The 14,713-nt window shown below is 44.1% G+C and overlaps 1 protein-coding gene across 1 annotated transcript in view; it reads right to left on the reverse strand.

The window, feature by feature from the left end:
* The window catches only part of SRPK1 (SRSF protein kinase 1), a 90,138-nt gene extending 89,951 nt beyond the window's left edge, over window positions 1–187 (reverse strand). Inside the window, 1 exon segment of the mRNA XM_039466925.2 lies at window positions 2–187. Coding sequence (XP_039322859.2) covers window positions 2–121 — 120 coding nt within the window. The 5' untranslated portion in view covers window positions 122–187.
* Between the last annotated feature and the right edge of the window lie 14,526 nt (window positions 188–14,713).

A 14,713-nucleotide genomic window follows, 5' to 3' on the forward strand; every position in this document is an offset into this window, starting at 1 on the left:
CAACGCCCGGGGACCGAACCGCGGCTGTTAGGCTAAGCTCTCGGCGCTGACCCGGGCCTCGCCCCAGCGGCCGTTGCCCCTCGTGGCCGACGTCGCTCCACCGCTCACCTTTCCGCTCCATGGTGGGACCGGCAACCACCAAGCGCCTGCGCACTCGAGTGGCGGCGACTCCGACTCCCGCCGCGGCCCAAAACCGAGCCCGCGCACACTCCGCCCCCAGTCCCGCCCTGCCCCCGCCCCACGGTGCCGCGCGCATGCGCGTTGGGTGCGGAGCCTACCACCTGCTTCCGAGGTGGGGGCGGCATTGAGAGGGTTGGGGCGCAGGGTGGGGGAGGAACGCCGTGGGTGAACAATGAAGGAGTGTTTGAGATCCAAGCTTGGAAACCTAGCAGGGTTAGTTTTGTTCTGTTTGCTTAGAAAGGGCGCAGAGAGCGGCAGGGCTCCCTGCATGCTGAGTCAGAGCTTCGGAGGCAATTGGGATCTGCCTCAGTTTCCTGGCCTGCAAAATGGATTAATCAGGCTTGTCCCAGTTCCTCCTTCCCTGAGCTATTGTGAGTGCCAGATCAGATACTATTTAAAGAAATGGGAAAAAAAATTACATGTGAGAAAGAAAAGGGAGTGGGAGCAACACAAGAAGACTGGAACGAAAGAACCTGTGACCCTATTATCGCTTAAAAAGTAAAAACTTCAAAAGTGAATTTTCTCTTGAAACTTCAAGTTTAAATGAAAGCTGTAAAGGAAATGAGAATAAAAGCTGAAGGGGAAGTGAGAATAAAAACGTTTAATTTTTTTAATTCTACCACCTTCAATACATGATAAAATTGTCCTTTTTTTAAGTTTTTTTGTTTGTTTTTTACTTTTCTAAGTGTATTATCTCATTTGATGTTTATGGCAACTTACATTACACAAAGACACTAAACTTAGAGGGCCTGCCTAAATGTGTAAATTCTGCCTAAATTCTAAATAAAGCCTGCCTAAATTCTAAATATGTTCAGAATCTTAGTGTATGACCCAGTTATTTAATCATCAAGCCCTTATTGTATAGCAAGCTCAGCAAAGTTTTTATCTGGGCCATATAGTAAATATTTAGGCTTTGTGGACCATAAGATCTCTTTCTCAGCTAGTCAACTCTACCGTTGGAGCTCAAAAGCAGTCATGGAAAATATGGGCTGTCTGTGTTCCTATAAAGATTTGTTTATTCATATAATTTTCACGTCATAAAATGTTCTTCTATTGATTTATTTTTGAGACACGGTCTTTGTTAGGTTTTGAAGGGAAGGTGAGGGTTAATGAAAGAGCAGTCTTGCTCTGCTGCTCAGGCTGGAGTACAGTGACATGATCTCGGCTCTCTGCAGCCTGGACATCCAGGCTCAAGCGGTCCTCCCACCACGGCCTCCCAAGGTTCTGGAATAACAGGTGTGAGCCACTGAGCCAGTCCCTTTTGATCTTTTTTCAACTGTTTCAGCCATTCTTATTTTAGATCTTAGTCTACCAACCCCTATGGTAAAGTACCGCAGCTGGGCAGAGTGGAAGCTCTGAAGACCTTTGCTCTAAACAAGTAATCAATTGAGAAGGAAAGATGAGAGTGCAATAGTACAGCACAAGTCAAGCACAGGGGCTTTGGCAGGACTTACTGAGCAAAGTCAGTCATTAAGCCCATCCAGGGAGGAGGCAGCTTTTGAGCTGGGTCTTAGGAAATAGTTAAGATTTCTATAGGTGGAGAAGGAGATGTCAGGCATTCTGAATGAGAAAATATGTTGAGCAAAAAGGCACAGACGTGGACACCTGCAGGTGGGGGTTAGGACTGGGGTGGTAACAACCGAAGGGATGAAATGGAAGGTGAGGCTGGAAAGGCAGGTTAGCCAAATTTGAAATTTAGATAATTGATATGTGTTGCATGGAACCTGAATCACAGCATGTCTGGGTATATTGCAAAAGAAGACAGCACCTGTTGGCCAAGGAAGTATGCAGCCCAGCCTATTCCCTGCTGTGAAGTTGAAAACAAAAGGAAGGTTAGGACAGACAGGGGAGCCCTGGACTCTGAGGATTATTCGAGCTCAGGATAACCACCTGTGGTTTATAAAAGACAGGAGAGAGCTGATGGTTAGGAAAATCCCCGAATTGGGAAAGTACTGCCCACCCCAAAGTAAACTTTATGAGTGTAGAGACCCTGCCTGGGTTTTCCTTTGTGTATACTCAGTGCCTACACAGTGTCAGGCACTTAGTAGGTGCTCAAATATTTGTCTAATAAAAGAATAAATGAGCCAGGCGTGGTTGCTCATGCCTGTAATCCCAGCACTTTGGGAGGCTGAAGTGGGCAAATCACCTGAGGTCAGGAGTTCAAGACCAACCCGGCCAACCTGAAAAAACTCCCATCTCTTCTAAAAATACAAAACTAGCTAGGCGTGGTGGCACATGTCTGTAATCCCAGCTACTTAGGAGGCTGAGGCAGGAGAATCGCTTGAACCCAGAAGGTGGAGGTTGCAGTGAGCCAAGATGGAGCCATTGCACTCCAGCCTGGGCAACAAGAGCAAAACTCCGTCTCAAAATAAATAAATAAATAAATAAATAAATGGTCTGAATTGGTTATTGCAGACCCATCAAAAAAGGAAATGTGTTCAGCTTGGCATGATTTAGTCATATCTATTCTGACTCTGATTGACTATTGCTTCTCTAAGAGCTTACTAACCATCTGTTTAATAACTCATTTTCAGAATTCTTCCAGAGTCAATGTTAAGTTCACTGGTCTGAGTTCCCAGAACTGACCATTTCTCTTTTTTTCCATCTGTTTTTCTCTATTCCTCCATCATGCTTTGGCTCTCCACTTTTCTAAGATCTCTGTAACTGTTCATATAAGTAAGTTTGTTCATTCCCCGTATTCTAAAACCATCCCCTTTTTGTGCATTTTGCTTTAAATGTAACTTTAAAAATCAGTTTTTATCCCAAGTTTGCAGAGCTTGGCCTATTCTGAGCTTTACCTTTCCAGAATTTTTTTTTTTTTTTTTTTTTGGTGACAGAGTCTCACTCTGTCACACAGGCTGGAGTGCAGTGGCGAAATCTCAGCTTACTGCAACCCTGGGTCAAGCAATTTTCCCACCTCAACTTCCCCAGTAGCTGGAACTACAGGCACTTGCCACCATATCCAGCTGATTTTTGTATTTTTTGTAGAGATGGGGTTTTGCCACTTTGCTCAGGCTGGTTTAGAACTCCTGGGCTCAAACAATGTGCTCGCCTCAGGTTCCCCAGAAACTATTCTTAAAAGTGTTAGCAAAAAAATTAAAAAACAACAACAAAAAAAGTATAGACCAAGCATGGTGGCTCATGCCTGTAATCCCAACACTTAGGGAGGCAGAGGCAGGAGCCCAGGAGTTAGAGACCTGCCTGGGCAATATAGCAAGATCCCTTTCTCCACAAAAAGGGGGGAAAAAAAAGACCAAAAAAAAAAAAAAAAAAAAAAAAAGCGGTAGCTATTCTTACATGCATACCCCTCCTCCATCAGCTGTTTTTTCTTTACAAGTTCCTTTAAAAGTAGAGGTAAGGCCGGGCGCGGTGGCTCACGCCTGTAATCCCAGCACTTTGGGAGGCCGAGGCGGGTGGATCACGAGGTCAAGAGATCGAGACTATCCTGGTCAATGTGATGAAACCCCGTCTCTACTAAAAATACAAAAAATTAGCTGGGCATGGTGGCACGTGCCTGTAATCCCAGCTACTCAGGAGGCTGAGGCAGGAGAATTACCTGAACCCAGGAGGCAGAGGTTGCGGTGAGCCGAGATCGCGCCATGGCACTCCAGCCTGGGCAACAAGAGTGAAACTCCGTCAAAAAAAAAAAAAAAAGTAGAGGTATTCGGAAACCATAAGCCATTATATCATATTTTTGGCTGCTCATGGGCAGTATCAGAATTTAATTTCTGAAAAGATCCCATCCCTTTTGAGCTAACTTACTTAAGACTGCCCTAGAATCTTCTCTAATGCTTCTTTGACATTTTTGAAATCTGAATGTCTAAAGTTGAGTTCACATGCTTCCTCATATCCAACATTCTCTGCCTTGATTATCACAAATTATTATGCTTTGTCTAAAGTTTTGATCTGACTTAAATCCAAAGCAGCACATCTCTTTATGGCTTCCCCTACATTCTGCGAGACAAAATGGACAGCAGGAGAAATTAGATGATTTATTTTGAATGAGTTAAGATTTCCAATAGCTGTCTGCGTAATTGGAGAACCCCAACAAAACTTTCTCTTGCCTTTTTGATTCATGGTTTTGTGAACTATATTGGGAAAATCTATAATCTATAATTATATTATAGCCCTGGGTATCAGGAAGCACATGGCACATTCAAAGGCTAATTGAAAAGAATTTAATGAAGGGATAAAGGTATTAAGGGAAACAAACAAGGGATGGTCGGACATCCAGGGACTAGCAACGGCTGGAGTTTTTACTATCCATAGGCCTGAAGGGAGAAGAGGAAGGAGGTGTTATCAGAACCCAGGGAGAGGTTTACTATTATTATTATTATATTTTTTCTTCCTTAGGAAACCACTGTGTTAGAGAGGTTTACTATTAATAATTTGCTAGGCGCCGGGCGTGGTGGCTCACACCTGTAATCCTAGCACTTTGAGAGGCCAAGGTGGGTGGATCACCTAAGGTCAGGAGTTCGAGACCAGCCTGACCAACATGACGAACCCCCGCCCCCCATCTCTACTAAAAGTACAAAAATTCGCCAGGCATGGTGGCAGACGCTTTTAATCCAAGCCACCAGGGAGGCTGAGGTAGGAGAATCAATTGAATCTGGGAGGCAAAGCTTTCAGTGAGCTAAAATTGCACCACTGCACTCCAGCTTAGGCAACAAGAGCAAAACTCTGTCTCAAAAAAAAAAAATAAAAAAAAAAAAAATAAGTTTTCCAGGGCCACCATAACCAAGTACCACAAACTGGGTGGCTTAAACAACAGAAATTTCTTGTCTCACAGGTTTAGAAGTCAGAAATCAAGGTGTTGGCAGGTGGTTCCTTCTGAGGGCTATGAGGGAGAATCTGTTTCAGGCCCTTCTCCTTGCCTTCTAGATAACCATCATCCCCTGTGCTTCATCACACCCTGTGAATGTGTCTCTCATTGTCGGAATTTCCCCTTTGTATAAGAACACCAGTCATACTGCATTAGGCGTCATCCTAAAAACGTCATTTTAACTTAATTACCTCTGCAAAGAGCCTGTCTTTGAGTAAGGATGCATTCTGAGGTACTGGAGATTAGGACACCAACATATGTTTTGTTGGGTGGGGGGTGAAATTCAACCCATAACAGAGCTGTAGTGGTAAGAGAGGACTGCTTGGCATTAGCTGTGCCCTTTAATGAGCCCTTTAATGGGAGAGGGCAGGGAAATAAAGACTCACATCTTCTTAAACGAGTGCCTCCATTGACAAAACCCAGCTGGAAGTTAAATGGCAAGGAAGCCTGGGTGATGTAGTCCATACAAGCCAGCCTCCAAGAGCATAAAGTAGGGTAGGGAAAGGTGGAGAGTGGATGTGGAGGGCCAAACAGAATATCCAGCACGGCCTGTCTGGGCAGTCAGACAGACATCCAAAGCAGCTGGCGTTTTCCACGCAGGTAAATCTGCCCTTTTTTTTTTTTTTTTTTTTTTGAGACAGGGTTTCTCCATGCTGGTCAGTCTGGTCTCAAACTCCCAATTTCAGGTGATCCGCCCACTTTGGCCTCCTAAGTGCTGGGATTACAGGCGTGAGCCACTGAACCCGGCCAACTCTGCCTCATGAGCACCCTGCTCCCTGGAGAACCAATGCCACCTGGAGATGACCCTATTTCTGGCTTCATTCTATAAAAGCTTAAGTTGCACAAAGAAACTATGCTGGGGTGAAAGATTGGGGGGCATGGGTGAAGGAGATGAAAGAATAAAGGCCTTGGCTTGGTGGGGTGAGAATAGAGGCAGTAGCTAGGAGGGGAATGGGATTCTCTACGAATGAGGAGGTTAGAGACTGGTGATTCCCTAGCAGGTAGGGGCCCTTCTTCTGCTCCCTGGAAGTGTTCTGGGGAGGCAGCAAGGTGTTGCAAACTGACTTCCTAAGCTGATCGTGCCCAACTCTTAGATTTTTTTTGAGTTGGGAATGATGCCTGCCAAAGAAACTTGACATGGTGAGGATTTGCCTCCCCCACAGGCCGACTCCCAGGACATAAAGAAAACTTTCAGACTAAAATCTGCCATACATATGTTTGTGGCACACTCATTAGCAGGCATAAAACAGCATCTATGAGCTGTTCTGTAAATTCTTTGAGGTCCCAGCTTTCTGTCCTTTTAGGTGCTCTGGCCACAGCATGAATGAAAGGTTTGCTCACAGCAAAGACAACAATATCCCAGAGTCAGGACTCTGTCACCCTCACAACTGGCATCAGGCAACTAGAGATGGGGTCTCCCTTATGTTTGTTACACTGTTCCAAACCCAATTCCTATCACGGATGTTATCAGAAATGGGTTTTCACTGGTGGAAAGAGTTCCTTGTTAATTTGTGTAATGGATTTTAGAAAAGGGCTGTCATTGGCAAAATCTCTGGCAGTGAATGACTCTGAATGACTTTGTTGCAGTTGCTTTCTGACTTATTTACTAACCACTCCTGGAATGGAAGTTGCTTATTAAAACACAAGCTGTGACCAGGCACAGTGGCTCACACCTGTAATCCCAGCAATTTGGGAGGCCAAGGTGGGCAGATCACGTGAGGTCAGGAGTTCAAGACCAGCCTGGCCAACCTGGTGAGACCCCCCTATCTCTACTAAAAATACAAAAATTAGCTGGGTGGGGTGGCGGGCACCTGTAATCCCAGCTGCTTGGGAGGCTGAAGCAGGAGAATCGCTTGAACCTGGGAGGTGGAGGTTGCAGTGAGCCAAGATCACGCCACTTCACTCTAGCACAGGCAAAAAGAGTGAAACTCTGTCTGGGGGAAAACAACAACGAGCTGCACCTAGCTTGTTACCTAGTAAGTAACTAGTGCCTACAAATGTCATCCTGAGGCCAGGCGCAGTGGCTCATGCCTGTAATCCCAGCACTTTGGGAGGCCGAGGCGGGTGGATCACGAGGTCAAGAGATTGAGACCATCCTGGTCAACATGGTGAAACCCCGTCTCTACTAAAAATACAAAAAATTATCTGGGCATGGTGGCGTGTGCCTGTAATCCCAGCTACTCAGGAGGCTGAGGCAGGAGAATCACCTGAACCCAGGAGGCGGAGGTTGCAGTGAGCCGAGATCGCACCATTGCACGCCAGCCTGGGTAACAAGAGTGAAACTCCGTCTAAAAAAAAAAAAAAATGTCATCCTGTCTTTCCCAAAATATTTAATGTGCCCGAGTATTTTTTTTTTAAGAAGTAGATTTATTTCTTTAAAATGCCAATTTAAAAAAAAAGCACTCTGGGAGTTCAAGACAAGGGGAATGAATGTAAGAAAGTCTTACTGCATGTCCCCTCTATGTGAGTTACCAAAATGGGAACATTCTTGATCTAGTAAGGTTCTGGAAGTCCCAGAAGAGCTTTCTTAAATATCCTTACCTAGAATATACTTTCCTTGCCTTGATTCCAAGGATGGATGCCAAAGTATTTTCAGGTAAATTACGAATATCATAAGATCAGGGGGCCTTACGAGGCTACCAGGCCAAGCAAAGATGCTCTTCTACACTTAGCATGTCTCAGGAGTCATGAAGACTTGGACAATAAAAATAATGAACTTAAGATCAAAAGTCTGACTGAGTGCGGTGGCTCATGTAATCCCAGCACTTCGGAAAGCCAAGGCAGGTGGATCACCTAAGGTCAGGAGTTTGAGACCAGCCTGGCCAACATGGCAAAACCCTGTCTCTACTAAAAATACAAAAATTAACCAGGTGTGGTGGCAGGTGCCTGAATCCCAGCCACTCAGGAGGCTAAGGCAGGAGAATCACTTAAACCTGGGGAGGCAGAGGTTTCAGCAAGCCAAGATCGCACCACTGCACTGCAGCCTGGGTGACAGAGCGTGACTCCATCAAGATCAAAAGTCTTTACTTTGTTTTCCGAACAGTGTGTAAACCTCCCAGACTCTTATGTGACCCTCGAGAGACAAGCTCTATAAGGACTGTGATTTAATTTCTCCATCGTGGCAGCTCAGGGTCCCACTGAAGTCAATTTAGGAAATACATAGAAATGGACAACATGGCTTACACATTTGACATCTGATTTCTACCGGCTATGCAATGTTGAAACCATTTTTTTGTTTCCTTCTTTCAAATATTTTCCACCATACTTACCCTCATGACAGACATTTACACTTCAGCCCTTAGGCTGTGAGAAGCAAAGAAGGAAAAAAATAGGCCTTGCTCTGTAGGACTTAATAGCTAATTCTTAGATAACAATTACTGTTTACTGGATACGGTTGTCCCACAACTCTGAAACTCTACGAGATAGGTACAATTCTTTTAATCTCTGACAGGAGAAAACCAAGGCACAACCAAGATCATGCAAAGTAGTAAGAGGCAACGTTTCAAATCTGGGCTGTCAGGTTCTAGAATTCACACTCTCAACCACACACTACATTACCTACCCAGTGTAGTGAGAGGTGGATGTATAAGTAAGTAACTAAATACAATGCACAATGGTAGATGCGCAAGCTACCCTGGGAGCACAATAAAAGAGGCCCATTCAGCTCAGGTTTTGAGGAGAGGCGAGGAAAGGGGCATCTCTTGGGTGAGTGACGCCTGGACAGATTTAGAAAGCATGAGTAGGTATCAGCTGCACACAAAAGAGAGGAAAGAAAACTCCAGTCAGAGAAAACAGCATGGTATCACTGAGGTATAAAATGTAAGGGGAGCCAGGCACAGTGGCTCACACCTATTATCCCAGCACTTTGGGACGCTGAGGCAGGAGGATTGCTTGAGGTCAAGAGTTCAGGACTAGCCTGGGCAACAAACTGAGACCTTATCTCTACAAAAAAATTGTAAAAATAGCTGGGCCTGCTGTGATGTACCTGTGGACCCAGCTACTCAGGAGGCTGAGGCAGGAGGATTGCTTGAGCCCAGGAGGTCATTGCAGTGAGCCATAATGTGCCACTGTACTTCAGCTTAAGTGACAGAGTGAGACTCTCTCTCAAAAAACAAAACAACAACTCTCTCTATATATATATCTATGTATACACACACACACAGAGACACACACACATACACACATATAATGCAAATGGGGAGTATTGAGAGAGAGCTTGCTGACAAATATTTATGGAGCCCCTCCGTCTTTGAGCAGACGCTGTGTTTGGTGCTGGGGTAACAAATAGCAGGGACAGGACATCTAAGAACTTGAACTTTCAAGCATTATGCTCCCTTACCCACTTTAAAACTAGCCCTAGCGCCGGGCACGGTGGCTCAAGCCTGTAATCCCAGCACTTTGGGAGGCCGAGGCGGGTGGATCACGAGGTCGAGAGATCGAGACCATCCTGGTCAACATGGTGAAACCCCGTCTCTACTAAAAATACAAAAAACTAGCTGGGCATGGTGGCACGTGCCTGTAATCCCAGCTACTCAGGAGGCTGAGGCAGGAGAATTGCCTGAGCCCAGGAGGTGGAGGTTGCAGTGAGCCGAGATCGCGCCACTGCACTCCAGCCTGGGTAACAAGGGCGAAACTCCGTCTCAAAAAAAAAAAAAAAAAAAAAAAAAACTAGCCCTAGGCAAAACACTCAACAAACTAGGAATGGAAAGGAATCTTTCTCCACCTGATCAAGGGCATCTGTGAAACACCCACAGCTAACGTCACATTTCATGATGAAAGGCCAAATGCCCTCCCCCTGAAATCAGCAACCAGAGGTGGATGTCCACTCTTGCCTCTCCTGTTCAGTACTGTGCTGGCGGTTCTAGCCAGAAACAATAGGCAAGAAAACGAACTAAAAGTCGTACAGATTGGAAAGGAATCTGAAGTTTTAAAATAAAGCTGTTATATCACAGTGTTGAATGCCATCCAATGGAATTTAAATATATATAGCAATTTGTTATGTACCATCATCCATTTATATAGAAAGATATATAAAGCAAAAGCACTCTTGGAACTATAAGAAATTCTGCATTACTCCTTTTTCTCCTTGAACTTGTCTTTCTACTCCATTTTGTTCTCACAGAAGTTTATCCTCCGGTAAGTTTATGCTTGAAAGGCTTTTTCAATCATCCTTTCATACTTTTCTGCCACCCAAATGTGCATTTACATAGAAATTTAATTTGTAAAAACATTTCCTCAGACCATAACCCTCTAAAAAATTCCTTATCAGCTGGGCATGATGGCTCATGCCTGTAATCTCAGCACTTTGGGAGGCTGAGGCAGGTGAATCGTGAGGTCAAGAAATCGAGACCAGCCTGACTAACATGGTGAAACCCCATCTCTACTAAAAATACAAAAATTAGCTGAGTGTAGTGGTGCATGCCTGTAGTCCCAGCTACTTGGGAGACTGAGGCCGGAAAATTGCTTAAAACCAGGAGGCGGGCCAGGCGTGGTGGCTCATGTCTGTAATCCTGGCACTTTGGGAGACCGAGGTGGGTGGATCATGAGCTCAAGAGATCAAGACCATCCTGGTCAACATGGTGAAACCCCGTCTCTACTAAAAATACGAAAAATTAGCTGGGCATGGTGGTACGTGCCTGTAATCCCAGCTACTCAGGAGGCTGAGGCAGGAGAATTGCCTGAACCCAGGAGGCGGAGGTTGCGGTGAGCCGAGAACACGCCACTGCACTCCAGCCTGGCGACAGAGTGAGACTTTGTCTCAGAAAAAAACAAACAAACAAACAAACAAACAAAAAAAAACTTCTGGCTGGGCGTAGTAGCTCACGCCTGTAATCCAAGCACTTTGGAGGCCAAGGCGGGCGGATCACCTGAAGTTGGGAGTTCAAGACCAGCCTGACCAACATGGTGAAACCCCGTCTTTAAAAAACAAACAAACAAAAATAACTTCCTTACCTATGATCACAAGTATTATCATTGCATGATTAATCAAAGTAACATATATAGCGTCATTTTTCAATGAATGAAATTTTAGTGCAAATACATTTCAAAGTGATGCTATGTGATTTCTATCAACGAATCCTGCATCATCCTTCTATTCCTATTTTTTTTCAATTAAGAAAACTTACATAAAACAAGTAGATGGGGATGAAAAGGGTTTTGGTATAGCAATAGCATTCAGTTCTTTTGGAACTCTTTCCAAATAATGTGCTAAAAAATCACATGGCAATCACAGTGAAAAGTCATTTTAATGGCCCATCAGCTGACAATTCAAAGAGGTCCTTATTCAATTTTGTTGAAAACAAATAATTGGAAGCTTCCTAACTTACAAAAAGATGTGTTACTTGGTCATTAAAGTTACTTACTTTTTTAATCCAGACACCAGTATTTCCGTATATGCCTTTGCATGGACCCCTGGGAGATTTGTATACCCACTGGCGATGCACCTGAGATTCACTGGGGAGGAAGAGAGGCCTTTGATTTTGTTTGTTCCTTTGCTTGCTACTTTTGTCTGCTCCACCATTCTATGGAATAATAGCTCCATAAAGTCTGAGATGTTTGACTTTTGTTCACTGCTAGATTTGTAGGACATAGAAAGCTGTTGGATACCCTACCCACTAGATGCTTGATGCTTGATGAAGATATGTGAGATGTTATGAAAGAATGTAAAAACTACACGTTTCTGGCTGTGTGCTTTGAGAAGGCAAGAAGGGCAAAGAGACAGAGGTACCCAGTGCTGCACTGATTCGGCAGTCCAAAGGCACCAGAAGGTTACCTTTCTCCAAATCGAAGATGCAGCATGGAGCAGAGAAGAGGCCTAATCTTTGGAATCCAACCTGGGTTTGAATTCTGACAGTGACATTGAATAGCTGTGATTTTGGGGCAAACTCCTAGTCTTAGAGTCTTCCCCTGGGTAAAAAGAATAATTAGCCCTCCTTCCAGGAGAGGCAGAGGAGTTAGTGACCATGAAATACGATAATGCCCATCAAGTATCTGCAGCGTCTCATGCACTCATTAATGTGAGTTGTCCTTCATTCCAGCTCTGCCTCTTTCCTCCTTGGTGGCACCAACCATGCCTCTAATCAGCCCAGAAATTTATACTACTGGGCTCATCCTGAATCCTCCCTGCTGTAGATGCTAAGCAGCAGACAAAATGTTAAACTTAGGGGCTTTGGTAGAATCTAGGGCAGGGGGAAAATGTACCCTCATCTCCTCATTTAGAAAATGGAGGTAATAGGTCAGGCACTGTGGCTCACACCTGAAATCCCAGCACTTTGGGAGGCCAAAACAGGTGGATCACCTGAAGTCAGGAGTTCGAGACCAGCCTGGCCAACATGATGAAACCCTGTCTCTACTAAAAATACAAAAATTAGCCAGGCATGCTGGCAGGTGCCTGTAATACCCGCTATTCAGGAGGCTGAAGCAGGAGAATCACATGAACCCGGGAGGCGGAGGTTGCAGTGAGCTGAGATTGCACCATTGCACTCTAGCCTGGGCAACAGAGCCAGACTCCATCTCAAAAAAAAAAAAAAAAAAAAAAAAAAAGCCGGGGGTGGTTATAACAGTCCTACCTCAGGATTTTTGTGCAGGGTAATGTGTTGACTTTTGTGAAGTGCTTAGAACAGAACTTAACACACAGCCAAAGGTTGATAAATGAGTGTTATTGTTCTATCTTGGCCTGCCTGTAGGGCACTGATAAAAATAGATGTGTTATCTGGAAGAGAAGGGGCAGCCCAGCATAACAGTGGAGTGAGAGATTAGGGATTTTCTCAGATGCTCTGTCTCCTATGCATCCTTTATAACATGTGTTGAGATCTCACAGAGTCAGATACTACAGGCGGAATGAAAACCAGTGTCAGGTTTCAGTGGATATAGCAGGTTAGGGGCATCATGGATATCTGTGATCAGAAGAGGCACATCCTTCCCTCAAGTCCCCTATCCACAGGACTTCCCCCAGTACCCCCAGCAGAGGGTGAGGTGAAGTCCTGTCCTGTCTCCTCCGCATCCTCACAGCTGTCTTCTCTGAAACAACTCGATCAGTGGACCCAGCATTATAGTCCTTGAGTTACATGCACTCTCCCCTTCAGCCTATGACTTCCTCCAGAGAAAGAAGTCATCCTGTAAAACCCCAGACAGGCATAAGGCTCAGTACATTGCAAGCACTCAAATACTCCTTAAGTGAAGAAATCTGGAGGTAAACTACTGATGTCACAGGTTGGCCAAGGACAGCCTCCCCTGGGACTGGAGGGGCAGCTTCCTAAAAAAAAACTGGAGAGGGTAAGGGAATGGTCATAGTTTCTGTCAACTGCCCTGACAGTTTCTCAAATTGATTAAACCCAAGGAAAGGATACTGGAAAAAAACACGTAGGTCTGGGAGCTGCCTAGAGGGCTATGTCCAGGTATGGGCAGCTGGCCCCGTTTCTCAAATTATTTATCTTAATTTCCTTGAGAACAAGAAATGCATGTTAGGATGGGTTATTTTTCTTTTAGATTTAACCAAGGCACCCCATGATTTGCTGGATTTTTTTTTTTTAAGTTCTGTAACACTGGGAAGGGAGAAAGGAGAATTCCTCCACTATTATGCCAAAGTCTATGCTTTATATTAAAGCAAAAACCCCAGAATGTTAACAGAGTTTATCTGTAGGCAGCAGAAGTATAGGAGATTCACTTTCCTTCTACTTTTCCGTATCTCAGAATAGTATTTCCTCTTCAAAGAAATATATGAGATAGAGAAAAGTAGGGGAATAATACTTGCTCTTCAAGAAAATTATAGGTGAGTGCCACTATGCCTGGCCCCTGTAGCTTTTGTTTCTTAGTTTTTGAGTTGTACATATCACATTGTATTGTGTATGCATATTCTCTCCATCTGTCTTCTTGTTCAGATTATGGATATCTTGAGGGCAAGGACTGTCTTGAATATTTGACCCAAACATGTATGGATGAATAAGAGTATAAATGAATGAAAAAAATTATTTTAATTAAAAAAAGTATAAATGAATGGGTTGGTAAATTAATGAATGAATGATTAAAAAGATTCAAAGATATGAAAAACAGTTTTTAAGGCCATATTTAGATAGAGGGGAGTGAGCGGTAAGCCAAAATTAATTGATCAAGGCTTTTTTTCCTTTGATAGAACCCAAACTACTTCTTGGAGTTTCCTTTGTAGAACCCAAACTACTTCTTGGAGTTATCAGTCTGAAGCTGAGAGACCTCAGAACTCAGCCATGTGGGTTTCTTCTTCTAGGTAACTTGACTAGTCAGCCCTTGTGGTCCCTCCAAGCCCCGAAATTCTGTGGCCCTGAGATCATTGATAACCTTGGATTATGCCATTGCTTTCTCTGTTTCTGCTAATAAGTCACATCTAGATGCAGTATACTTGAGTCCTTGGACTTTGTGACACTTAACACATATTGAGACAGCTTCCTGGGGTCACTTTATTTTTTGACAGTCTCTTCCAAACCTACTTTTTTTGTAGTATTATGGAATCCACTTAGATCTTCACATATGAACATCATAACCCAACCCCCATTTACTGTAGAACACAAGCTGTTTTGAGGAAAAGTAATGAAAGTATTTGTGCTCCCAAGACGTTTATACTTTCCAACTTATTCTTTACCCATTTTGCAGTCTTTAGAATTTTTCTCCCGTTTCTTATTAGAGAGAGAAAACTGTGATGACCATGCTGCGAAAAGTAAACTAACTAATCCAAACTAA

Source organism: Saimiri boliviensis, chromosome 4 (assembly GCF_048565385.1).
Source record: "Saimiri boliviensis isolate mSaiBol1 chromosome 4, mSaiBol1.pri, whole genome shotgun sequence".
NCBI lineage: Eukaryota > Metazoa > Chordata > Mammalia > Primates > Cebidae > Saimiri > Saimiri boliviensis.